This window comes from Carassius auratus, chromosome 27, assembly GCF_003368295.1.
Source record: "Carassius auratus strain Wakin chromosome 27, ASM336829v1, whole genome shotgun sequence".
Taxonomy (NCBI): domain Eukaryota; kingdom Metazoa; phylum Chordata; class Actinopteri; order Cypriniformes; family Cyprinidae; genus Carassius; species Carassius auratus.
The window spans coordinates 12,243,063-12,269,460 of NC_039269.1; the positions used below are offsets into that span (position 1 = coordinate 12,243,063).

General features: G+C 36.8%; 1 protein-coding gene across 2 annotated transcripts; it reads right to left on the bottom strand.

Moving 5' to 3' along the window:
• Positions 1-3,177: 3,177 nt before the first annotated feature.
• On the bottom strand, positions 3,178-26,206 carry LOC113045517 (M-protein, striated muscle-like). 2 transcript variants are annotated; one of them, XM_026205925.1, is made up of 37 exons: positions 26,047-26,206; positions 25,148-25,346; positions 22,546-22,668; positions 22,240-22,417; positions 21,889-22,046; positions 21,712-21,804; positions 21,415-21,503; positions 20,833-20,868; positions 20,492-20,653; positions 20,181-20,342; positions 18,850-18,991; positions 18,577-18,776; positions 18,234-18,290; positions 17,253-17,377; positions 16,993-17,176; positions 16,157-16,331; positions 15,893-16,014; positions 12,373-12,569; positions 12,077-12,203; positions 11,233-11,408; positions 10,895-11,009; positions 10,630-10,786; positions 10,346-10,452; positions 10,054-10,098; positions 9,809-9,945; positions 9,555-9,699; positions 8,824-8,883; positions 8,675-8,742; positions 8,443-8,568; positions 7,080-7,167; positions 6,547-6,585; positions 6,305-6,410; positions 5,943-6,106; positions 5,761-5,797; positions 5,491-5,513; positions 5,184-5,239; positions 3,178-5,092 (listed from the first exon to the last, which is right to left on the bottom strand). In XM_026205925.1, the coding sequence occupies exons 2-37, from the start codon at positions 25,291-25,293 to the stop codon at positions 4,832-4,834; spliced, it is 4,386 nt and encodes a 1,461-aa protein (XP_026061710.1). In that variant the 5' UTR covers positions 25,294-25,346; positions 26,047-26,206; the 3' UTR covers positions 3,178-4,831. The 2 variants fall into 2 exon arrangements, with proteins under 2 accessions (XP_026061710.1, XP_026061711.1); XM_026205926.1 differs by having other exon boundaries at positions 25,148-25,335; positions 26,047-26,189.
• Positions 26,207-26,398: the final 192 nt, after the last annotated feature.

Genomic DNA, 26,398 nt, shown 5'->3' on the forward strand with positions numbered 1-26,398 from the left:
AAGGTTTGTATGTTCACCAGCTCTGTTTAACTGACAAACAAGACCTAGTGTAGAATCAAATTGGTTTGTGTATGTGTGGTCTCTCCGGGAACGCCTGTAATTACAGACGGCACGTGTATTTGTCAGGTACATGTTATCAGTACTGCTGTAGATAATGAAAAAATTAGGTGTAGTACAAAAAGTCTGTAATTTGCCATGACAGCAGACCAAGTAGCAAAGGCTATTGACCTTTAATGCTGCATGACTATTGCAGAGTCATAACTACCTGTGCACAAAAACTCCACTAACAGTAATTGTTAAGCTAGACTGTAATTATGAAGCACAGAGTTCGTCACAATAAACAAGCAAAAACCTGCAAGAACTTAAGGCTACTTGGGTGGGGATATCAAAATGATTAATGGACTGTGTTGCTCACACAAAGTTGCAGGTTAAGTCCTAAAACGTGAGCAATGAAGAAATTAGTCAGTTAAAGGAAAAGCTCAGAAAAAATTGCTTAAACATTCAAGATGTTGAGAGTTTTGGGGAAATTGTGTGTTACAATGTCCAGTCAGAAGTCCAAACAGCTGATAAAAACATCACAATAACTCACTCATAGTTCACACAACTCCACTTCATCAATTAACATCTTTTGAAGTGAAAAGCTTCATGTTTGTAAGAAACAAATCCATCTTTAATGCGTTTTGAAACTGTTCCTTCTGGCCAAAATACAGGTTGAGAAGGCATAATAATACATTTACTGCGGTGAAAAAGTCCATCTCATTTTGTCTGCTCAAATCAAAATACATATTTGTTTAGAACTGTTTTTGAATGTGAATACAGTGCTTGGCCAGTGCAAATTTCTCTTTTTCAGTAGAGAAAGTAATATTTTAGATAGAGGACTCATATTTTAGCTGGAAGCAGTGGTTTGAAGTTAAAAAAAAAAAAAGACATATTAATTGATTTGTTTACTACAAACAAATTTTTTCAATTTACAAAATGTTAATTGATGGACTTGAGTTGTGTGGATTATTTTGATGTTTTATTATCAGTTGTTTGGACTCCCAATCTGACGGCACCCATTCACTGCAGAGGATCCATAGGTGAACAAGTGATGTAATGCTACATTTCCCAAATGTTCAAACAAAAAAACTCCTTTACATCTGGTATGGTCTGTGGGCGAGTAAATGTTCATTTCTGGGTGAAGTATTCCTTTAACAAAACCACAATCTTTTTTCTACAAACACTTTGACCTTGAGCAGCACACTTTAGTCCATTTTACACTGGTGGGACGGTCAAATTATGTAATGAGAGTCATTTTGAATGAAGCATTTACTAAATGGAAGCTAACTCTTATGTTCAACCACCTGCTTTGCTTTACTTTTCTTGTACTTTGCTGTGTCATGAGATGTGAAGCAACATGTCCAGCGTGAAGTCTTTCACTTATATTTTCAGTTCAAGTTCAGTTACAAAGGTCAAACAATCAAGCGGAAATGAGCAGTCTTACGCATTCTCTCTTGCTGTAAAGTTATAGATTTATATCAATGCCAAAGCATGAAATTAAATTTCAAGATACGCACTTCAACACAATTCAGGTACTCAAATCTTTAGACACCCTTGAGGTTTCATTTTCAGTTATTTCATATTGAGTAGTAAACAACATGACAATTGACAATCAGGAGAGACATAAAGCATATATGATAACAGCAGTGCCATGCTAAGATATTTCCTACGGTCGTGTTACATAACTCATGCCTATACATTTTAAAAGTTAAAATGGTGACTTGCATTTATTGACGTAGTTAAAATCAAGAGTGCTTTTGCTCACAGTTGAGACGAGTTTTAATAGAAGTTTAGGACAAGTTTGAGTACAGCTGTCTTTATCAACACTAATGTTCACTAACACTGTACAGTCCAAGTCTGCTATTGCTTAACAGTTCTCATTGTTTGTAGCAGATATTACAGCAAAACTGTTTATTTGTCAGGAAAGGAAGTGATGACTGTTGTCATTCTTCTTATTAAGGAGTCGAAAATAACTGTATTTGAATAAAATAAAAAGTTCCTTTTCAAACAGCAACCATTCATATAAGTTACTAATGGTCAGTGTGCAAAACTCATGTTGGCCAGTGCAATGTCATAATGCTGCTGTTTAGTGAAACTGTAGTGTTTTGGATACAACAGCAACTCAACATTCAAAGAAATATTCAGACAAAATGTAGCATTAGCCAGCTATAAATTATTAAAAATATATAAAAATTAAAATAATGACGTTTTTTTTTTTTTTGGTTTAGACGACATGTTGGGTTGCAGGGAACGTTCCTGTCAGAGCATTACCACTCTGGGTAACGTTAGCTCGACTAGCCAACCAGCTAAACTGACATTTACATCCCTATTCTATCAAATGTATGTTTTTGTCATTAAAATAGGTATTGTATACGTTTATGTGGTACGTTTGGCCAAAATGGTTACTCAGAAATGGTCTCGTGTAATGTTTACCTTTCAGCTGCTGTTGTTGTTGAGAAATTGGACGTTGTGTCGCCGTCTGCTTGTCCGCTGCTCTCGCTCTCTCTCGCCGACGTTATTCATTCATTTCTGAACAAACCCCGCTGACGGCAATGAATGATTACACCTCTCAGCGCAGACCGGAGCCCTCCTGGTCGTCTCGTGTATCATAACAGTGGGCAGTTTTTCGGAGGGTCACTTGTACGGTTCGTCCACCGCGAACCGGTCAGGCAGCGGCTCACACACGCGCGCACAGCGGCGGTTGGCCGTGACGCGACGCGACTGTGAGGCACTTTACCCAGAGGCCTCTCACGTGACCGCCACAGCAGAATTCCCCCGAGCGCAGTTTAGAATTCGCGAGATAACCACCACAACCACTTCCTTTCAGAAGTTTGTTTGTGATTTTGCTCGGGTACTTGTCAGTAAATAACCGGTTTCATTTTCTAATCTTGATTGACATGTGTTTTTACTCGTACACTTGATGAATGTTCAGAGTGCAGGTCCTTACACTCCAGGTTTGGCAGGGTTTCAAGTGAAACACATTTTCTGCCTTGAAACGGGTTCAATTTATTGCATAGCACTAACTATTGGTTTTCTGATTAAGATCTGTGTCAGCTGATAAGCGCACAAAACAACAAAGTCTTAACAATAACTGATCCTATGTTATCTCAAGAACCTTCTCAGATTAAATTGCCTTGCAACAGTGCCAACTGACTTTACTATGTTTATAAGTTTACATATAAAGACACAAAATGCAAGATTCGACAGACATACAACAATAAATCATAAAACTACAGATGAGATCATCCATAAATATATTTGTTTTTCCGAGGAAGGATTTACCAAATTACAGTATTGGTTAAGTAACCTTTAACATACTGTTGTCTATACTGTTAAACTAGATTTCTTTTCACAAAGCAGTAGATTGACACTGGAAACTACACCAATTCAAATTAAAATGAGACAACAGTTGAGATACATTCTAATGTTCCAGTTTATGCTTACAAATAAAGCAAGACCCAAAGCTTTTTAATTCAAAACATGTTAATATTGTTATACCCAAGTGTCATTATTAACTGCAGGTACACTGCAGTTACATAAAGCAATGAGATGCATATCTTCCGTTGCTAAATGGGCTTTTCAAACTTTTTTAATAAATTACCATATTTTATGAGACTTATAACATTAGAAATCCCCATGCTACCACAATTTTAAGGTTAACACCTTCGACATGTTTACTTTTCCAGACAGTTCATAAATTAGCCTGGATTAGCATTTCACAGAACGGCAGTAGGGCTTCATAACTTCTCTCCCCAAATTCAAAATGACAAAAGTGACCCTGGACCACAAAGCCATTCTAACGTAGCACGGATATATTTGTAGCAATAGCCAAAAACACATTGGATGGGTCAAAATTATTATTTCTTTTATGCCCAAAAACATGAGATATTAAGAAAGGATCATGTTCCATTAAAAATTGTGTAAATATATTCAAATGTAACTTTTATTAGTCATTGCTAGGGCAATTTACTCAGTATTTTAGATTTGTTTTTGCACCCTCAGATTCCAGAATTTCAAATAGTTGTATCTGGGCCAAATATTGTCGTATCCTAACAAACCATACATCAATGGAAAGCTTAATTTTATTATTTTTCAAAGAATTGACCCTTATGACTGATTTCATGGTCCAGGGTCACAAATGTGAAACACTGCTTAATGCATTATATTCTTAACTCAGAATTAAAAAGATGTTAAATGGATATTTCACCTCAAAATTACAATTCTGTCCTCATGTACTAATTCTCAAGTTGTTCTATAGTTGAATGAGTGTGAGCCAAGAAAAATTTTTTTTTTGAAGAATGTTGATAACCAGGTTCGGCACCAGTCCATACAAACTATGGGGTGGGGGGCATTTGCATTCTTAGAGGGAGGCACAAAGACCAAAGTGGCTGGGCCAGGCCTCCTCATGGCACGCACACTGTTTGAAACCAAACAGTCAACGCTGGCTACTGGAGTTGACAGTAAAAAAATAAAAAATACTATGGAAGTCAATGGCTACCATCAACTGGTTACCAACATTCTTCTGAATGTTTTCTTCAAACACCTTGAAGGTGTTTAAATCAAGACAGAACTTGAATTTTTGGATGATCTATGACTTTAAACCCTGGGTTAAGTATCGTGTGAAAAGCCTAGAAGCTAATATCGCTCACATTGGGAAAATTCTGTTTATTTAAATGTTTATTTAAGGGGAAACCACACAATATTGCACTGTGGGTGGGCATGCTTTGAATTCAAATGCTTTGGATGGTACACTGGTCAAATGTTAACCCCCTCTCTCCCTCTGTGCGTGTCTTTACTCCTTCTTCTCTGCTTCATCCTCTGGGATGTAGACACTGATGGTAAACTCTGCCGCCTCAGTGCCATACTTGTTCTTCACCAGCAGGGCGTATTTGCCCGAGTCGATGGTTGCAACAGCAGCGATGGTGATGCTGGCAAACTTGCCGTGCTCAAACTTCAGCGTGTAGTGATCGTCAGGCAGCAGCGGTTTATCATTCTTCACCCAGCTGACCTCGGGAACTGGATCACCCCAGACGTTGCCGGTGAGGTTGAGAGACTTAAATGGATGAAGAGGGATAAAATGTCAGATCACATTATCAATATACTCTTTACGAAATATGAGGCACATATACGCTCGATTGTATTACCTTGCCCTCCTGAATGGTGACTACATCGGGCAGGCCACCCACCACACGAGCACGATCTACAGATACACAAACCATTTAATAAGCTGCAGCTTCAAGAAGTTTTAATATGCGATGAACCAAATCAATATCTGTTCTCTCTAAAGAAATGAGTCTGAAATGTTTGTTCAGGCATTTTAATTTCATCTTCTGAACACAGAATAATAATTCTGCAACTGAAACATTCAAATTGGATTTTTTTTACGCCATGACAATGCGAATATGTACACACTGTCAGAGCACAATAATAACAGCAAAGACAATCACTTACTTCTCTCTGCTATGGCTGCCGCCCTGAGGAAGGAAAGACAGATAAACACTCTGTTATTTAGGTCTTTAAATAGTGACTCCAAAGGTGATACATGCTTCTCAAACTTTTCAATATCAGGAAATGCTTCACTGCAAGCCTACTGTGACGTGCTCATGGGTGGTCTATTTTAGGATTATTCTGACAAGGAGGTCTTGACCAGAGAAAAGTAGAAAATTAACAAATCATTGTCACATTAATAAGATATGATGTTTTTCATTAGTGTAAACTTACTTCAGCCTCTTGAATTCTTCAAATGCTTCCTCCCATACTATATAAATGGAATGATGGGGGATAAATAATTAAAATATAAATACCTGGTATTACCTTTTATATTTTTCTATGCAGTTATAGTTAGTATATATATATATATATATATATATATATATAGTGGGTTGGAACACCTGAGATCTTACCTTGTCCGGACAGGTCAAGAACTCTCTTGAAGCTGCCTTTGCCATCGAAGATATCGATGGCATATTTGCCCTTATCTTTCTCGGTGGGCTCGTTAATTTTGAGCCACAGCTGTTCTCCGGTGACTCCACACTGCACTCTGTCTGAATGGGAGACCTTTGATTCTCTGGAACCAGTTAGAAACAAAGGGGCAACACACAAGGTCATTGGCCATGATGATACAGTACAGTGAGCTTTGGATTGGAATAGTTTTGGGAAGAAATTCAGTTTGAAACTGTTTCAATGTGGCTAATGTGACACTGAAGTCACATTAAAACAGCCCACACACACACTGATAGATAGAGAAGGGCGCCAGAATGCCTACTTGTGAAGCCAGCCAACACGGAGATCTTCAATATAGTGCACAACGAATGAGTAGAGAATGATTCCGTGTTCTGTGCTCATAACCTTGAGCTCGGTTGAAGAATTGGCTACAAGAACAGAGAAAGAACTGCATGAAAATCACATGACAGATTTGTGTGCATGAGAGCACATTCCTAATGGAGCATCATATTACTGTACATTCAATAACACTGAGTGGTGAAGGACTGACAGTATGACACTCACCAATAACTCTAAATACTTCATTCATCACTGCTTGATAACCTGAAAAAATAGATTATAAATCACATTCAAATAGCTTATGGATCGGAAAAAGTCAAAACAATTAAATATGCATTTACTGATAGGGGAGTTGTTTTTAAATCAGAATTTAAAATGACATAAAAATTCCAAGAATAAAAGTGATTTTTCAACATGAAGCCTACATTTCATATTAAATATGTATGTGTGTGTTACAAATTTCTATAATTAAATATTAAATATAAGATAATAAGTCTTATAAATAAGTTCTTTAAATAAGACTCCATATAGAGCAAAACAAGCAAAACACTTAAAGGTTTCTGTGCTGGACTAATGCAATTCTGTTGCATGCCTTTGCTGAATTTCTTTGAATTGCAAATCAGTCAATTCCACAAGCTGTCATTCCAATTCAAATTCCAATTCAACATCATGTGAGATGCAAATTCCATCTCAAATGAAAATATGCCTATCCTGAAATTCAGAATTTTGATCAGGCCCCTTGACAATGTGGCTCCTACCTGCATCTGTCAGGTTCAGCAAAGTTTTGTCCTTTCCTCTTTCATCTTTCAGTTTAACCTCATATACTCCTGCATCTTTCTTTGAAATCTGTTGGGCAATTGTGGGAACAGTGAGGCATTGACACTGGACACTAGTTTTATCAATACGAATCAGAAGTTAAAACATTTTTTTGAACAACATTTAAATAAACGAAACAGGAAAGACCGAAAAGCCAAGCTTTTCTCCTGCGGAGGATGCTGCAGGCCAACAGACTAAGAGAGGAAAAGACAGCACCATCACAAAAAACAACATTTCGACACTGATGGCAACTTATAAATCAAAGCTCCAGACTTTTGGCTTGCTTGGATTTTCTTCGGTTGTGGGTTTCTGTTTCTGTTGTGCCTTTTCGCTCTTAATAACAAGCTGTGAATCAAACAAACATTGCAGTTAATGCCAGCGCCCCCTACTGGAGTGGCAAGAGAGTTTGCCCCTTTTCTGCAGCATGCGTTAAATCCACCTCTCTCTCAGTCCAACTGGACTGGCACCTTATTGGTAGTAGAATTCAGACAAACTTAGATGGCTTTCAATATTTATAACCCATTAATATTACAAAATGGAGGTCAGATTGCACATAATATGATAGTTTGCATTACTTCATAAAGCTGCCATCCAAATCTGACTGAATTCTATATGGACATAAATGTTGATAAATGTAATAAATAATTGAATAGGTTTTGCATCCTGTCCGTTCAAATTACAGGTCATGATAAAATTGATAAAATCCAACACAGGTGCATATGCAACTACACATTCCTTCAAGGGCTGTTTTACTTATTTTTAATGTATAATGCTGTATTCTTCATTATATTAAACTATTGCCAACATTTTTTAAATGTTGCACTACAAAAAAGTAGCCTAAAACAAGCTTAAGCCTAGGTAGCTTTTTTTCCCAACGCAGGTGATGTTTGGAGGAAGAACGAGTTATTAAATGTGGAAAAAAGATTACGCAGATCATTTTTCATTGAAATATATGGATGAATCATTCACAATAAGACCAGAAGAATGTATTAAGAAAGTACATTTTCATTTCATGCTGATTTTAAATATGGTTACTTTTCAGGGAGGCTTTTGAGATATAATAATAAAAAATTAATAATAAATAACATCTCCTTAAATACTAAAAGAAACATATTCTTCAGTACTACGCAAATATCTCATCATTTATGGGTCCGTGTGTCAGAGAGGAGAGTGGCTTTTTGCATAGCAAAGCCTGTAGCATATGTAAAATACTGCATTCAGCAAAAATGCATTCATTATAATAATCATACAGATGATGGAATCCCAGCTCGAACACAGCCTTATCACTGCCCAACCAAGTCTGACCTTGCCAATGTCAAAGATCAACACTTCATCAGATTTTTTGATCTTCTTAGCATCCTCATCATCCTCTTCAATCTCAATTCCATCCTTAAACCAGGCAATCTCAGTGGCAGGTTTGATGTTTCCAACCTAATGCAGAAAGAAAGATGGAAAAAGGGATTTTAGCAAGTATCTTTTCAACCAGAGGCATTGACAGATGGTTTCATGTTCCCATCTTTGATTCCTAGAGCCTTACTTTGCATTTCAGATGCACATCACATTCTGGAGTGACCTCGAAACTGAGATACTCCACAAAGTGAGGACCTGTGTGTGGGAGAATATTTTTAGACAATCAGCAACTAAAGTGTGATTTAGCACAAACAATACAGTGTAAAGACAGCGTACCTTGCCTTCTGACCCACTCTGCTCTCTCAAACTCAGATTTCTTTTGAAGCTCAGCAAACTCTGCAAAACAACATTATTAAAAATAGAAGGAAGTGATTAAAAAGCGTGCTGAATACAGCTTATTTTAAGTTTTGAATCCTGTTTAGCGTCCATTCATAAGCATTCCCCAGAGCTAGATCACAAAACACATTTCTTGTCACCCCACATGTCTAGTTCATTTGGATTTGGAGTTATAAACGGTACTCTTCTGCCCTCTAAAGGACATTCTGATAGAAAACTCTGTTATGCTGCTGTACTAGTGGGATGCACTAATAATATATGGTGGACTCCAAATCTTGGATTTAAAATCTAATTTAAAATTAATTTAATAGCAAACAAAAGTTATGATGTAAAAGAAATGAGATATACGTTGAAACTCTGTTTCTATGTCACTAATAATTTACACAAATTCTTATGCTTTTAATAGTAATAGTAATAATAATAATAATTTACTCAAAATGATCTGACTGAAAAATGACAGATTGACAGAAAAATAATGTTTTTCTTTTATTTAAAAAAAAAATTAGAAGCATTTTAACAAATGTTTTCATACTTATGGACACCTCTTTTATATATATATATATATATATATATATATATATACACTTACACTCACACACACGCACAGTGTGTATCATTAAGCTGTAGGAATACTAAAGGGACAAAAAAAATTAATTAAGATATGAGCTCACCTTCTCCAATAAGCACTAAGCTGGTACGACCAGTTGCTTTGCCATCAACAAGGTTGAATGTGAAGGTTCCTTCATCAGTAACCTCCAGTAAGTCCATGAACATCTCAATAATGCCGGTGGTTTTGTTAAAGTTCATCGTGTACTTCTGAGTTTGACCAAAAAAAAACATAATAATGTATGCTGTCCAAGTTTACATGATAATTAATCTAAGTTTGTGAAGTCCACTGGAGCTGAAATGTTCTGATATGACTTACCTTTCCTTCATGGATGATATTGTCATTGAACACATACTCCACTTGGCAGTTAGAAGTGAACTTGCCAACTTCGGCCCAGAGACGCACACGGCCCTTCTCCTGCAGCTCAATGGCCATTTCACTTTTGAAGGGAATTACTGCAGAAAATTGCTCACAATTAACATATAACAACCTACTGACTGGTAAATGCATATTAAAGTTTGCACATTTACTATACTATATAAAAGTCTAGATAAACCACTTACTGGGGAACTGGTGGTCATGGCTGATGTCCAACAAGCGCTTAAGTCCTACAAAATGTAAACAACATTGCATGTAATCAACTAAGCTTTCGAGATGTAAACTATTATTGACATGATTTATTGGTTTTGTGGAATCATTTGTTTGTTGTTTATGGAAAAGGAATCGGCAGCTGCTTGCTCTCAGTTTGACATTAAGAAGAAGTGATCTTCATGTTTTCCTTTCTTAAGCATGAGCGTCACTCAAAGAAATGTAATGGGATGGAATATCACCACAGATTAAAGGAAAGTGACTCACCTTCTTCAGTGAGCGTGTAGCTGGCAGAGACACCATCAGTGTTAGTCACAAAACAAGAGTAAGTGCCCAAGTCTTCCAACGATGGGTCATTAAAGATAGCTCTGGACCTAAATAAAGGGAAATTAATGGATCTGTCAACAGTTATACAAACAAATCACTTGCAGACCTAGGTATTTCTTTACATATAGGTTATTGGGTATTCAAACATAAAAACAGTCAATCTCAGCAAAACATGAATGTTAGTGAAACTCTTCATAACTGTATTATTTCAGAAGTCAACTTACCTGCCCCCAGCAGTCTGAATGGTGAGACGAGAAGTGTCAGTGAAGGCCTCATAGTTTTTAGACCACACAAACTGAGAGTTCGCTTTAAGATCGGAGCACTCAAAGATGAGAGAGATCACACCATCGTCGTCCACATCCACCACAATCTCATTGGTTCCTGAGGAGAACCCAACAGGTGTAAGCAAATTAGAAGTGCAGGTGGAGAGTGACAGATGTTTTCCTCTACCACACAGCTCTCTATACATGTCCTAGAATAAAATCTCACCAGGGCGAGTCTCAGCCAAAATTGCATCCGTTGCCTTTGAGGGTCCACCAACACCTGCCAGATTCTTAGCATGGACGCGCAGCATGTAGGAAACACCCTCTTGGAGACCAGTTACCTTAATCAAACAAAGAAAATAATACGCTGAAATTTTGTTCATTCTCTCAACTAAATGACTCAACACAAACAAATAAAGAAACAAAAAACATCATTAAAAACCGAAGCCAGTTCTAGGAAATTGGTTTGCAATTAAGCCATGGGAACAGTTCTGTCTCCGTTCTAAAAACAGAACTTGTACAGATACATACTGTGAAAAATAAATGGCTAAACAAATTTATTACCTTCATGTAAGTATTTTTTGTGGATCTCTCTTGGACACATCTCCATTTGCCATTCTCTTCCTTATAGTCCACATAATATCCAGTCACAGCACTGCGGCCATTGAATGTGGGTGGTTCCCACAGAAGTACCATAGAGTCTTTACGCACCTCCTGGACACGGAGGCCATGAGGAGGGCCTGAATTTGTAAAAAAATTTTTTTAAAAATGCACACAGAGAAATACCTGTGATGCATCACCGTAGGTAAAAATGGACAAAACAAACTGTGATTATTGATAACTCAATTGAATCCAAGTCCCTTGAGTAGCAAATCAGCACCTTAAATAGTCAATAGGCAGTATAGCCTCTTTCAATCTTAAGAATTTAAAAAGATTTTATTTATTTTTTAAATAAGAAAAAACAAGTAATAATAAAGAAATAAGCACAAATAAAGAAATAAATGAATGTGATTAATTAATAAACATATTTTTTCAAGTATATATATATATATATATATATATATATATATATATATATAAATCATTATTCCTTGTTTGTTTCTTAATCCTAATTTATTAAATAATGAACAGCTGGAAAAGTATTCGGGCTTTCAATTCTGCTGTGGATTAAAAGTGGTCTTATAGTCAAAAAAAGTTAGCAGCCACTGTTATAGAGTAAACAAATTCAAAAAGGCAATTTACACTCATGTAGCTCATATATCATATTGAGCATTATGATTTCTTCTCCTTGATCATTTTCCTGAGTGGTCTTTCTACTCCCCATTATAATATCTCATATATACGGATTTAAACAAGGATGTAAGTCTCTAAAAATCTCGTTGCCTGACATAAATGCTGACTGGTTTACCTGGAACAGCCACAGTCCATTCCTTGCACTCCAAGGGGACAGTGGGTATGGAGGATTCACTGATACCAGCCCGATTGACTGCACGCACCTGGAACTGGTAGAATACATTTTCCTTCAGGTCTGTCACCTAAGTCAATGAGACAGGAATAGGGACAATAGTTATTCAGATCAGTTTTCAGCACCATGAGCATTGTGAATGTGATCAGAATTCTTAACTTTATGAAAGCTTTTCATTTTGTTAAACTAAATAAATCCACAAATTGTCATATATCCAGCACTGTGATATTATGACCTACTTTATAAGATGTGCCAGTGACTGCCTGGAGGTTAATTTCATGCCACTTGCTTGTGATTCCATCTTTCACTGTTCTGTAGTCCAGGTAGTAACCTCTGATGTCTGCTCCACCAGTCTTAGCAGGAGCTTGCCAGCCCAGCACCATGTAGTCACGGAGCCTCTCCTGCAGGGTCACACCGGTGGGAGGGCTTGGGACGGCTGCAGAAAGACAAGACTTAGTTTAGCCCAACAAAACTTTCAAACATGGGCTGTTTTACATGTTACCCAAACGGTATGGTAAACGGTGAAGGAGCACAAGATCTGTTGTGTATCTTCATAGTGGGACATCAGCATATCAAAGTGTGATGACCTGAAATTTAGATGTAATGTGTTTGTAATAATAAATAATAATAACAACAACTTAATAATAATAAAATACAAATTTTAGAATATTTTCATGCTGTTCAGACTCTGCATACAAACAGTCAGTAAGCATGCAGCACTTGTTCTATAACAAATCCTGTTATATGATGTCTAGTTAAAATTTAACCACAGATATAGCAGAAAATAGAAATTGTATTTTGCATTATTAAAATGAAGACTATTAGAAAAGATGAAGATTTTGTTTTCTTGATTTTGTGACATTCAAGAAGATCAAGATTTGTTTTTACAAATACGAAAATATTATTTGCTATTGAATATATGTAATTTTTTTGCTTTTTCATTATTGAAATACATATAATAAATATACATATATAAAATAATGCTACATAATACACACACACACACACACACACACACACATACATAAACGTATTATATATATATATATATATATAGTATAGTAGTATTAGTGGTGGGCCGTTATCGGCGTTAACGTGCTGCGTTAACATGAAACTCTTATCGGCAAAAAAAAAATATCTATAATCTATTCTAAAAGTTGGGAGCTGGGTCTATGCGAGATATGATAATGTTCACCTTGATATTTTCGCGCGAATGTATACCTAGCCGAATCTGTAGGGGGCGAGAATGAGTCTTTTAACCTTTGTATATGCCTACTGTGAAATTACCACATCAAACGTGACGTGCTAACATGGATGCAGCTGTAGATGCCGCCGAATTTGCTTCAGGGAATTTTATATTTTTTTCCTAAAGAAGCTTCCCAATGGAAACCTCTACTAGAGGCACTCCTGTATTTCACACATACTCCGCCTGCAGTGCGAATGCAGTCCGTGTGCAGTCCGTATGTGGTGCTGAAGCAGCCCAGACTCATACTCCTTGTGCTTTCACACAGGACACATTTGCAGTCCACTACTCGGTACGTAAATGATCGCTGCACTGCTGCAGATGAACCACTCCTGGAACACACTGACGGACCGCAACCGCGTGAAAACTGGAATCCGTTAACATGGGTACGTAAAAAAATAAGAAACGCATATGCACTGCAGACGGATTATGTGTGAAACACGCGTAAGGTTGTTTGCACCTTGTGAAATGTGGAATTAGTTTACAGCTTTCTCAAGCAGTTTGTGATGCATTTTGGAAACAGGAGATGAGCCCCTAGTCTAATACACCACCTGTCTTGAGAAACCCGTTCTCAAAGACTTAGCGTTAATTTTAGTCATTATTTTATTTAGGTAGCATACATATTCTGAATGCCTTTGGCAGAATTCAAATGAGCCATTTTAATCTAGATTAATTCCAAGATTACAGTGAGATTTACCTAGATTAAATTTTTTTATCTATGCCCACCACTAATATATATATTATATTATATATACACACACACACACACACACACACACACACACACACACACACACTGTATATATATATATTTATTTCTCGATCTATTATTTCTAGGTATGTGTTTGAATAATATGAAATTTGTAGCTGTATTCTATAAACTACTGATAATATTTGTTCAAATAAAAATCCCTTTTGTCCTTTAGAGCAGAAAATTACAATTATGTAACATTGTGACCAAGATTCATCCACCTGTCAATGACGCATAATGAAACACAATGATACACAGCATAATGATGCTTTGTCACAGTTTGAACAGGTCTATACTCACTGTGCTCAGGATGAAGGATGACCTTTGCTCAGCTTGTTCTACCACCCTTCCGGCTCATGCATAGGTTTGCATTACACACCCTGCAGTTATTCAGCAAACACACACACAGCACAGACACACCTGCGTGACAACACAGAGGCACACTGTCTGATTTTCAGTCAACGTGCTTGTAGCTGTCTGGAATAGTTAACGAGATACCCCTATTGTCTCTTTCACATGGCTGCTTTGTTAATCTTAGTACCTGGATGTTTGTGTCACGCAGGATACACTCAGGTAATGACTGTGTGTTTCTAAGGGAATTAAAGGAGTTCTGATAGCAGAGCAGGGCATGCAGAGGCAGGACTCGCTTTAAAAATATGTTCATGCAGCATGCAGGCTTTTTCAGGTATTTTTAGCTTGGTGGTATGCAGAGTTTATATAGCACATCCATTATATACAGTATAATGGTGACTATTCAAATGGCACTGAAAGCTACGTGAGATGGTAATGAACATATAGAGGAATACGGAGGACGGTTTTGTAGCAAGTCAAGGACAGTATGGTTCTAAGTGCTGGCATACATTAGGGAAAGAATGAATCAAAGATATGAAATGCTTTTTTTTAATGGTTTCGTTACCTAAGCTACAATAGACAACATAATCTACACAGTGGATCCCTTACACATCTGGTTCAAATTAAAGGGAAAGTTGACCAAAAAAACAACAACACTTCTCTCATCATTTGCTCACCCTCAAGTTGTACCAAACCGGTATGAGTTTCTGTCTTCTGCGGAACACAAACGTTACTTTGAAGAATGTTGGCAACCCAACAGTTCAAATGAAATGGATAAAAGTACTATGGAAGTCAATGGCTACAGTCAATTGTTTTTTCACCAACATTCTTCAAAATATCTTCTTTTTAAACTAGTACAGGTTTGGAACAAGTAGACAGTGAGTAAATGTTGACAGAATTTTCATTTTTGGGTGAACTACCCTTTTCATTTGAACAAAAGCGACAGTTCAGAAAAATATTTCATTGTGCCTCTCAGATAAAAAAAGAGAATATAATGACTACCGTATTTTTCGGACTATAAGTCGCACCTGAGTATAAGTCATATAAAAAAACATATAAGTCGCATTCATTAAGAACCAAGAACAAAGAGAAAACATTACCGTCTACAGCCGCCAGAGGGCGCTCTATGCTGTCAGAGATGCTAGAGCTGTAGACGGTTATGTTTCCTCTTGGTTCATTTCTCTCGGTTCATGTCAAACTAATTTTGATAAATAAGTCGCACCTGACTATAAGTCGCAGGACCAGGCAAACTATGAAAAAAAGTGCGACTTATAGTCCGGAAAATACGGGTAATTTAACTTTTTTTATGCATGTAAATTAAAGGCCACGCTACTTGTTTGTTATACCTCTTCAGTCTCTATATGTGTTCCTTGGCATGAAAAGTTTCAAAACTTCTGCTGTAGTCAATACTCACCAATGCTTGCTTGTACAATGCAGGCCTCAGATTCGGCGCTGCTTCCACTGTATCCTGCAGCGTTCACAGCCTTCACCCTAAACACGCATTTGTCCATAGTGTTCAGCCCATGGCACACAAACCTGCACACCAGAACACAAGTTATGCTTGCTATAAATATCTATAGAAACTGCTTTTTTGTAATTCATTAGAAAAATATCTGTAGTTTTAATAACAATGCACATTTATAGCAGTTTTCTGTCTCGGGTCACCTGATTGACATACCTAGTGCCTTTGACTGGCTTGTTGTTGCAGGGAACCCAAACACCACTGCCACTGACGCTGACCTCGATGTAATAGCCCACCAGATTCTTAACCTCCTTAGATGCCCCCCAGCACACAACTACAGACGTTTCAGTGTTTCTGATGGGAATAACAGGCCCTGGGACAGAGGGCAGGTCTAAAAACAAAAACATATAAAAGATAAAAGAGAAAGAATGGGGTTCATAGATTTCCAGTCAAGCCATACTCACATTTACAAGATCATGCCTATCATGAAAAACTTTTTTGTAATTATGAAACAAAACCGTTCTCTAGACATACACTAGCACTCAAAAGTCTGGGGTCAGTAAGATTTACATTTTTTAAAGTTGCTCGATTTTTTACTTAGTCTTCAGCGTCACATGGTCCTTCAGAAATTCTTCTAATATGCTGATTTGGTGCTCAAATAACATTCATTATTATTATCAATGTTAAATACAGTTGTGCTCCTTCATATTTTTGTGGAAACGATGATACATTTTTTCAGGATACTTTGAATAGAAAGTTTGGGAGTAATAGAAAAATATTTTGTAATGTGATAAATGTCTCTACTGACACTTTTGATCAATTTAATGTGACCGTGCTGGAATGAAAGCATTAATAATATATTACTGACCCCGACTTTTGAAGGGTACTTTTCTGAACTGATACTGCCGGTCTCATCCCAAATTCATGCCACGTAGGATTAGAACCCCTTTGAGGCACTTGTCACAGCAGTCTTGAAACATTCGCTCTATCATGCAATTCAGAACACGTGTCACAAACTCGTTTTCTTTTTTGTGTCAAGTGCTAATACTCACCCAATCTGTCTCCCACAGTAGTCGCCCCAGTTTCTTCCGATGGCTCTCCAACTCCAGCAGAGTTGCAGCTACGGACACGGAAGCTGTAGGATTTGCCCTCAGCAAGGTCGAACAGGGCAAAGCGAGGGGACTTCACTGGCATCCCGGTGTTCACCCTCTGCCATGTATCTGTACCCACCAAGCACTGGGAACACATTTGATAGTTCAAGGCTCATTTCAAGGTAAAAATCAAATACTTTATATTGCACATTCTGCCTCACCTTCTCCACATAATACATGACACCCTCATGTCCTCTCTGGATGGGTGGCTTCCAGCTCAGTACCACGTAACTCTTAGTCGCCTCAGTGACAGCCAGGTCAGTAGATGGACCAGGAACCACCCCCACTGGAAGAGACAGTGACCACCACACATTATTTCCCCGCTCTTTTTACATTTCCATTGTCTTTGCTGTCATTTGTCACTTAACTTCAAGTCAATCTTTAGTTAATGATTGAATAAAACTGTCAAATGCAAGAAAATCTATATATGAATATCCATATTTATAACGTCCATTGTAATGCTGCAATGCCTAGATTTACTTGAGGAATTTTCTGTAATTTATTTTATTTAATTAATTCCTAACACTGTTCAAAAGTTTGAGGTCAGTAAGTAGAAAAAAATATAAAATATATATATATATATATATATTTTTTATATATATATATATATATATATTTTTTTTTTTTACTTTTATTCAAGGATTAAATTGGTCAAAAGTGAAGTCATGTAAAGATATTAAAAGTGTTACAAAAGATTTCCATTTAAAATAAATAATATGAATTGTTCTTTGATCAAAAAATCCTGTTTTTAAGAATTCTGAAGAAAATGTAGTTTTGACAGAAATATTAAACCTTACAACTGTGATAACAACAAGAAATGTTTCTTGAGCACCAAATCAGCATTTTATAATTTTTTTATGACACTGAACACTGGATTAATGATGCTGAAAATTCAGCTTTGTCATCACAGGAATGAATTGCATTTTAAAATATATTCACAAATGGAAAACAGTTATTTAAAAAATATTAATTATAATTAAAAAATTTACTGTTTTAATGTATTAATGCAGCCTTGTAGAGCATAAGAGACTTCTTCTAAAAACATAATTAATAAACAAAAATATCTTACAAATCCCAAACTTTTGAACAGTAGTGTAGACAAAATTATGAAAAACTATTATCAAGTTAGTGTATTATTTTACCTGTGGGGTCTTCCTCAGTGAATTTGATCATTCCAGTCCATGGAGCCGAGGGACCAGCTGTGAAACAAAACAAAACACATACTTATTCTTAAAATACTAGAACTTGCCTATTCTATTCTATTCTACTTCTATTAAAGTTGTGTACTGTGCTAGACTAACTGAGACTTGTCATGGCACTTGTATACTGTTCTCTGTCTCGTTGATCTGATTGCTTCTATTGTTCTCATTTGTAAGTCGCTTTGTTTAAAAGAGCCTGCTAAATGATTAAAATCTGCAAAACTGATTGGCCTTGTTCTTCAGTTTGAATTCTTTGTTCTTTAGTCTTTACTCATATATCCTTCACCTCTAAGGCGGGCACGGTCCGATGGATCCATGGCAACTACAGGGTCAGATGCCCGGGACGGGCGGCTCACACCAGAGTTGTTGAGGGCTCGGACCCTAAAGGTGTAGGAGCGGCCCTCATTAAGCCCAGTGACAGGAAAACGGGCATACTTCACTGGAGTGTCATTACACTGGGTCCAATGATGAGTGCCCACCTCCAACCTGTACAGAAATATTTAAACGATGAGCACTGATGCGAGCTCTATGGTCTCATTGCTGATGGCATATGACTCACCTGTCAATGAAGTAGCCAATGATGGAACTGCTGCCCTCCACTGCTGGCTGCTTCCAGGTAACAACCACATAGTCTTTATTAGCATCATGACAACGCACATCAAGAGGAGCTACAGGAACCCCCTCCTCCTCCACATCAGCATCTGATACACACAAATCAGCTCGATTTGCACCCTGCTGTCACATCTAATTATGGCAAAGTAAGATACACGACAACGTCTCCGCTCTGGGAACGCAGCTAGCTAATTTCAGCTCTCTTAACATAGAAAGTGTTTTAACGAACTCATCATGTAAGCCTCAAGGGTTTATAAGATGATGTCAAAAAGAAATACTTTCTAAAACCATTTATTTTGTACCATTCACGATTCCTACAACAAGCCAAAAATCTAATAAAATGAATCAAAGTTGATTTCAATAAACTTAGACTAAATCCAGAAGAACCGTGGCAACGTCTCCAAGATGTTTCAAGGAACCTCCATGCAAAGCTACAGTACTGTTAAAAGTTTCAGGTACTTGTGTATAAAAGCTGTAAAATTAGGATGCTGTCAAAAATAATGTCATAAATAGATTTTATTTATCAATGAACTTCTATTAATATCATCCTTTGCGTTTAAAGCAGTTTTCCCAGGTAGCTTTGCACTGTATAAATAAATAAAACTCTGAAATATTAACATCTTATTAAAATGTAGACAATGAAATTGTAGACTTTTGGGGTCAGTACAATTTGTACTGTTTGAAAAAAAAGTTGCTAAAAATTATGCTAATTTATTGCATTTATTTGATGAAAAATACAATAAAACAATAATATTATGAAATATTATTAAATACAATTATATATTACTTCCTTTTTTTATATTCCTGTGATAGCAAAGCTGAATTTTCAGCACTCACTACTTCAGTCTTTTAGTGTCACATGGTCCTTCAGTAATCATTATAATAATGCTGATTTGATTTCATCTTAATATTGTTTTTGTGGAAACCAGGATACTTTTTCCATATATAAAGCACAAAAACAGCAATTATTTGAAATAGAAATCTTTTAAATTGTCTTTAATGTCACTTTTGATCAATCTGATGCAACCCTGCTGAATAAATGTATTAATTTCTTTCAAAAAAAGTTCCTGACCCCAAACTTTTAAATGGTAGTGTAACTTGTACTTCACGCTTGCTGTCTTTAGTGCCGTCAACCAAAGATAGAAGCAGCATTCCCAGAGAGAAACCTAATACATGTGGTAACTCTTAAAGATACAGCACACACAGCTTGTGCAAGGACAATATGACATTTTCCTTCGAATTATAAGTACTCAGTAGAAGCATACAGACAGGTCTCACCTCTGACAAACACATAGGCAGAGTGGGTGTCGAAGCCTGACTTGGTGTTGACACGCAGAGTGTAGAGACCCTCATCTTCTTTGTTCAGATGCACAAGAGTTAAAGTGGCTCGCTCACCACTCCAGTGCATTTGCACCCACTTAGAAGGTGACAAGGCGACACCTGATAAAAAAAGGGATCATTATAGACTGTAAACTGTGCTTTAATTAATAGCTCCTGCATATTAAGAGCACATAGGAGGACAATGGTTAGGAGATGGTGACTTCTAATTGCAAGTAACATTTTAAAATGCACTTAGCATTCATACATACCATTTCTGTACCACACTATCTCTGGCTGGTAGCGCTTCACAGTGGGGTAGACAATGACTGTACAGCCCAAACTCATGGTCTCTCCCTCACGGCCAAAAGAAACGTCAAACTTGTCAATGATGGTAGTGTTGAAGGTCACACCATATTCAGGGCTGAAACCATCTGAGCAAATATGAATAGAAACAACTTAAAGGTCAAATTATTTATATTACACACATTCAAATGATTATAAATGAGGTGTAGAATCTAAAGACCAAAACATTTCATTTGTACTTATATAAACAGTTTATAGGAGTGCAGATTTTATCATAAAAGAAAATTATATGGTATAGAAAACTTACGGGGCCTTTCAGTCACTTCTTCACCTTCTTTGAATCCTTCAGAGTGAAAATGCAAAGTAATTCTTTAGTGCACTTTGAGTGAAAAATGTATAATGAAACTATATAACTGCATGGTGCAATGCCAACAGAACCAACGGCTTCTCTTGAAATATTCTGGTTGACCTTGATGTATGTGATTGATACAGCAAACAACATTAAATAATAAAGACCCAGTCAAGACATAGCATTAGCCAGTGGAAAGATGCTCTAGAATAACACAGGGCAAACTGAAGTGCTGTAAGAGCCTTAAAATAGAACGTCAAGAGGACAGCAGCTGAAAACCAGAGCAGAGTGACTTACACTCAAGCATAAGCACAGGGTCTACATTCAGAGGAATACGAGTACAACTTGTGCCTGTGCTGCAGATGACTTCATTAACTAAAAATATATAGTATTCAGGTTAATAAAATGTGTTCAATCCAATCTTCATGATTTGCTTTTTATTTCTGAAGGCCAGATCTGAGCCATCATCAATACACAGTTTGATTTTGAGCACATGTAAAACATTATTCAAAAATCCATTGAAATAAGTGAAATACTCACTTTTAATAATGACAGGGGCAAACGCAGAACTTTCTCCCTTCACGTTAAGTGCAGAGATTCGGTACTCAGCAGTGTCGCTAAAACTACAACTGCAACCAACAAGAATTATTTAAATATCATTTCAATATAATATAATATATAATTCTAAGAGAATCAAAAATAACAGTTATGCCATTAATGTTGATCTTTTTCATGCGTCTGATATTACTATGAAATGAAATCATCCCATGCATTAAGTGCAATATAATAAAGAATCACTTGCGCAAAAATGATTAAACAAATAAAAATGTTTTTTACTTCTTGATTTCCAGAGAATGCATGTTGTATTGGCTTTCTGTGACGTATTTCTCAGGGTGAGACTTAGCATCAATCAAAACATTGTTTTTGTACCTGAAAAGTTAGGGAAACAGAATATAGTTAATGGGTTTAATGGTTATTTCTATCCAGTTCTGCTGGAATTGGAGTGTTTCTGACCAGGCCACGCGGGGTTTGGGCCATCCAGCCACCGTGCAGTGCAGGGTCACACTCTTCCCCTCCCACACAGTCTGGCCTCGTGGTTTCACGACGAACTCCGGGGGGTGAGTCAAACTGTCCGGATTCATCTTCTTTTGGAATTCTTCTTTCTCATGCATCTTGTTTAAAAAAAAACAACATAAATTAGGACCCCAAGATAAAATAATCATACAAATACGGACACTGCTGGAATAGTTAGTCTGACTAACTTCTACAGTAAGCCTCAAGATACAGTTTTAGGATACAAAAAGTCTTTTAACAGTTAAAAAGACACAATGTTTTATATAAGCATCTTGTCATTTTAGGTCAAACCTTCCTGCTCAGAGCCAGGCGTTCAGCAGACTCTCTCAAACTGGTCTCTCTGGACTTCTTCACAGTTCTCATCTTGAAGTCGGTCTCCCTGGAGAACAGGTTCCTCATGACGACATACCCCACACCCTCCTCCTTCACCTCCTCCTGAGTCTCCATCAGATCCTGGGTAGCCAAATGACTAATGGAAAAGATTAATTAAAGTAAATGAACAGCCTGACCCAATATTGACTAATACTGTTTGACATATGAGATCCATGTTAGCCCAGACGTACAGTTTTACAAAAAACTTGCAAACCATGCAATCACCTGCTTCTGAAGACTGGCACAACGTATCCTATGACCTCTTCTTCTTTGTCCACAGCCAGGTACGAGCGCTTTTCTTTCTTAGAGAGAGTGCTCAGTTTCTTCTCCTTCTTTGAGATCTTGTGTCTAAACGACAGTGAACATCGACAACACCAACAAACACAAAGCTGGATTAGGCAAAATGCATCAAAGATTTTGTACATGACTGAAAATACTTTATTCCATCATAAAATGTCAGTTGCATTTATTATTATTTTTTCCCATAAATCCTCCTAATGCTAATGGAACAAAAGGTTCTAGATTTCAGTGGGGTTAATGGAATAGGATGTAACGGAGTCACTTGAAAGTCAGTCTTAGTGTGTTAGTGGAAAGTAATATTAGCAGAGGCATCCACTATATTAAGCATTTATTAAAAAAAATAAATGAAAAAGCCTCAAATAAGCAGCACTTTAGAAAAAGCAATTAAATCAATATCCACTACTCCAGGATATTATTACTGTGAGCGCGCACATCATCCTTGTTACAATGTTCCTCATTAGCACACCAAAAAATATTCAACTAATAGTATTACATATTTTTTTTCTTTTAATGCACATTTAGCTAATTGCGATCAAGAAAGATCATGACCAGCTGGAAACAAACATTACTTGAAATGCCAGAGATAAACCATTTAGTATGCATACGATCCTGACAGTCACTCACAACCGCCACCGGCATTATGGGCTTTGGAATGATTTATAGATAAAACATAGAGCTCTGTCTGCTGTTTGAGAGGCTGATCCTTTTATCTCTGACACTGTTACAAAATATTTTAGGATTACAGCAGCTTCCAAGCCATCTGTGAATTGTTTCATAAGAAATACAATAATACAAAGTGTAAATTTTGCAATTTGTTCTCTTGAACAACTACAGGCTATAACAGATTATAATAATTAATGCCAGAAATATTTAAATACTTTCAGAAGCATTAAAAATTGCTGTCAGGAACCTATTTTACAACTATAAAAATTTAAATGGACCATTTAAGTGTTTGGTTTGCTATATTCAAAGCATGCATGTGGCAATTTCTGCATAAATAACAACTATTTGAAACACTAATAAACTGTCATGAATGGCAAATAATTTGACTTTTTTTCTGATTCTTCTGAGAGCTCAAATACTGTTCTACTTTAAAAAAAATCTGTCATTAATTCCTCACCCTCATGTTGTTCCAGACCCATAAGACCTTCATTCATCTTCAGAACACAAATGAAAACATTTCAGTGGAAATCCAAGAGCTTTCTTACGTCGTTAAAGTAGTTAATATGTCATCATTGGTTCAAGCTGAATTTTATGAAGCTACGAGAATATTTTGTGTGTGCAAAGAAAATTTTTTATTTTTTATTTTCCATGTCCGCCTTGAACAGGCATGCATGTGGGGCTGCTGACACAGCCGGCATTCTAAAGTGTTCTGACTATTTTAACAATGTCCTTACTTTGTGGGCCTTGAAAGTTTAAGTTGAGTTGCTGTATAGATAGAGTTAAAAAGCTCCCGGATTTCATCAAAAATTAATTTGGTGTTCCAAAGATGAACTAAGGTCTTAGTAACAACATGAAGGGGAGTTATAATGATAGAATTTTCATTTTTGGGTGAACTAACCCTTTAAACAAATAGCTTAAAAAAAAAATGGTTTCATCATTTTGCATTATCATTAAAATCCTGTATAACTTACTTTCTTCTGTGAAACACAAAAGAAAACATTTTAAAGATGGTTGGGAACCAAACTCAAAATGTCTTCTTTTATGCCACAAAAAAAAGAAAAATCATACAGGCTTGTAACGAAACAAGGGTGAGTAAATGACAGAATTTTCCTTTTTGCATGAATTATCCCATTAAGCCACCTCAAGCAGCAAAGTTATATACAGTTCATGTACAGTTACAGCCCAGCTCAACTGCTGTGATTTCAAGTTTCAGTGACCATAAATAATCTCTAAGACCATTAATAACTTTGGCTCACTCCCACAGAGGCTCAAATTCTTCCAGCCACAGGGTAGTGGCATCATGGAATCCTCAACAGCACATATGTTCCTCTATAACAAAAGATTCTGAGCTATACATTTATAAATATAGTTCCAATGACTATGAGCATCAAGAAAGCACAACAGCCACAGCACACTCAGCTGGATTATAATTTTTTTTTTCAAGTATTTGTTTCCATGCATGTTCTCCATGAGGATTAAAAAAAAAAAAAAGTGATAAGCTGTGAACCAAACCGACTAGCGAAGAGATAAAATCACATTATTACAAACTATTTATAGTGTAAACAAAATGAGCTGAGAGTGTAGGGAAAATCTATATAGCTGCATGTAATTTCCAACACAAGAACGACAGATTTTTAGAGGTATGTTGCTGGTTTGTTTCAAAGCAAACAAACATTGTAAGGTTATAATGAAAGGGTTATGATGTAGGCACTTCATATGATGCACACATTTTCAAGTAAGCAGCATGGAATGTGTTATAAAAGCACTGGGAGCTAAAAAGCAGTGCTTGTGAGGGAGTTGCTGTACAGGGGCCATTCTTCAGGGCAGCATGAGCACAGGGAGAATGTCCCCTATGTCCTCTTACCCATGGCTGCTGCTGCTGCTGCTCACATATGCAGCATAAGACTGGCGGTTAACAGATGATAGGGAGCCTTGGTGGTAGCTGCTCTCATAGCGTGTCTCAAGGTCCCGTTGCTGCTGTTCCTTTTGTAGTTTTAAGGATTTTGACATCCTGAGGTGCTTTTTAGATCGGCCCAAGGACCCTTTCGCTCTCTGCTTGCAGTCTCAAGTACAATTCCCAATGAATGTTAATTCAAATGCACAAAAAAAAAAAAAAACACCTGACTCCAAACACAATTTTACTCATCAATCACTGTCAGACAAAAAAAGCCTTAGAGGGTATAGCAGCTTGTCACTGCATGGGGCAGTAACCTTAAAGGGAGATCTTTGTACCTTAGTTTAGTAATACCCTTAAGGTACTACTCTGCATCTTTAGTGGTAAAAAGGTATATTGATGTTCCTTTAAGGGTACTGTCCCAACCAAAAGATGTACACCTAAATAGCTACATACTTTGTATGAACAAGTTTTTTTTTTTTTTTTTTTTTTTTTGAGATAGTTAAATCCACTATTATTTTTCAGAAACACTGTATGGGCCAACACACATAAGCTATCCAAGACATTTGTCTATGTCTCTTTGTTTACAGTTCCAAAAATAGCAGCAGACACATTCTTGTTCAAATTAAAATCGACTTAATATCAAAAAAGCAAAAATAAAAAAAGTCCTACAAAAACGTTCCTAGTATTTCAAGTATAATGTCAGACACCATACAATCATATGACCAACTATTTTTGTCTGTTGTGGTGATAACTAATTCATAAATTTAGATTAAGTTGTTACAGACGATTGGATGACTTTAACACATTAGCCTACTTCCTATATTTGGGCCAGGCCTATGGACAATTAGAAAACCAAATTCACTTACCAAGTCAAAGTTGCTTTTGCAAAAAGAAGAAGGGGCAAACTCCAAAAAACGAGAAGCCAGTGAAAATCCAGGCACAGCGGCGGGTATGGGGCAGCCGACAGGACGGGACTTCACTGAACAAAAATAATGCTGCCACTCTGCAGATTGTAGCGTCAAGCCACGACCTTGTATGGCCACTAGGTCTGTTAAATATAGACCCTGACTAGGGGGCAGGGAGTTTTAACATGTTAACTCTGGGAACGCGCGTAATTCAATTTATAAACACAATTAGACCAGGAAAGCAAAGTAACATTTACCACAAGACTGCTTTTATAGGCCTCGCGTCGCAAGTAGTCATTAAATCTAGTAGAAC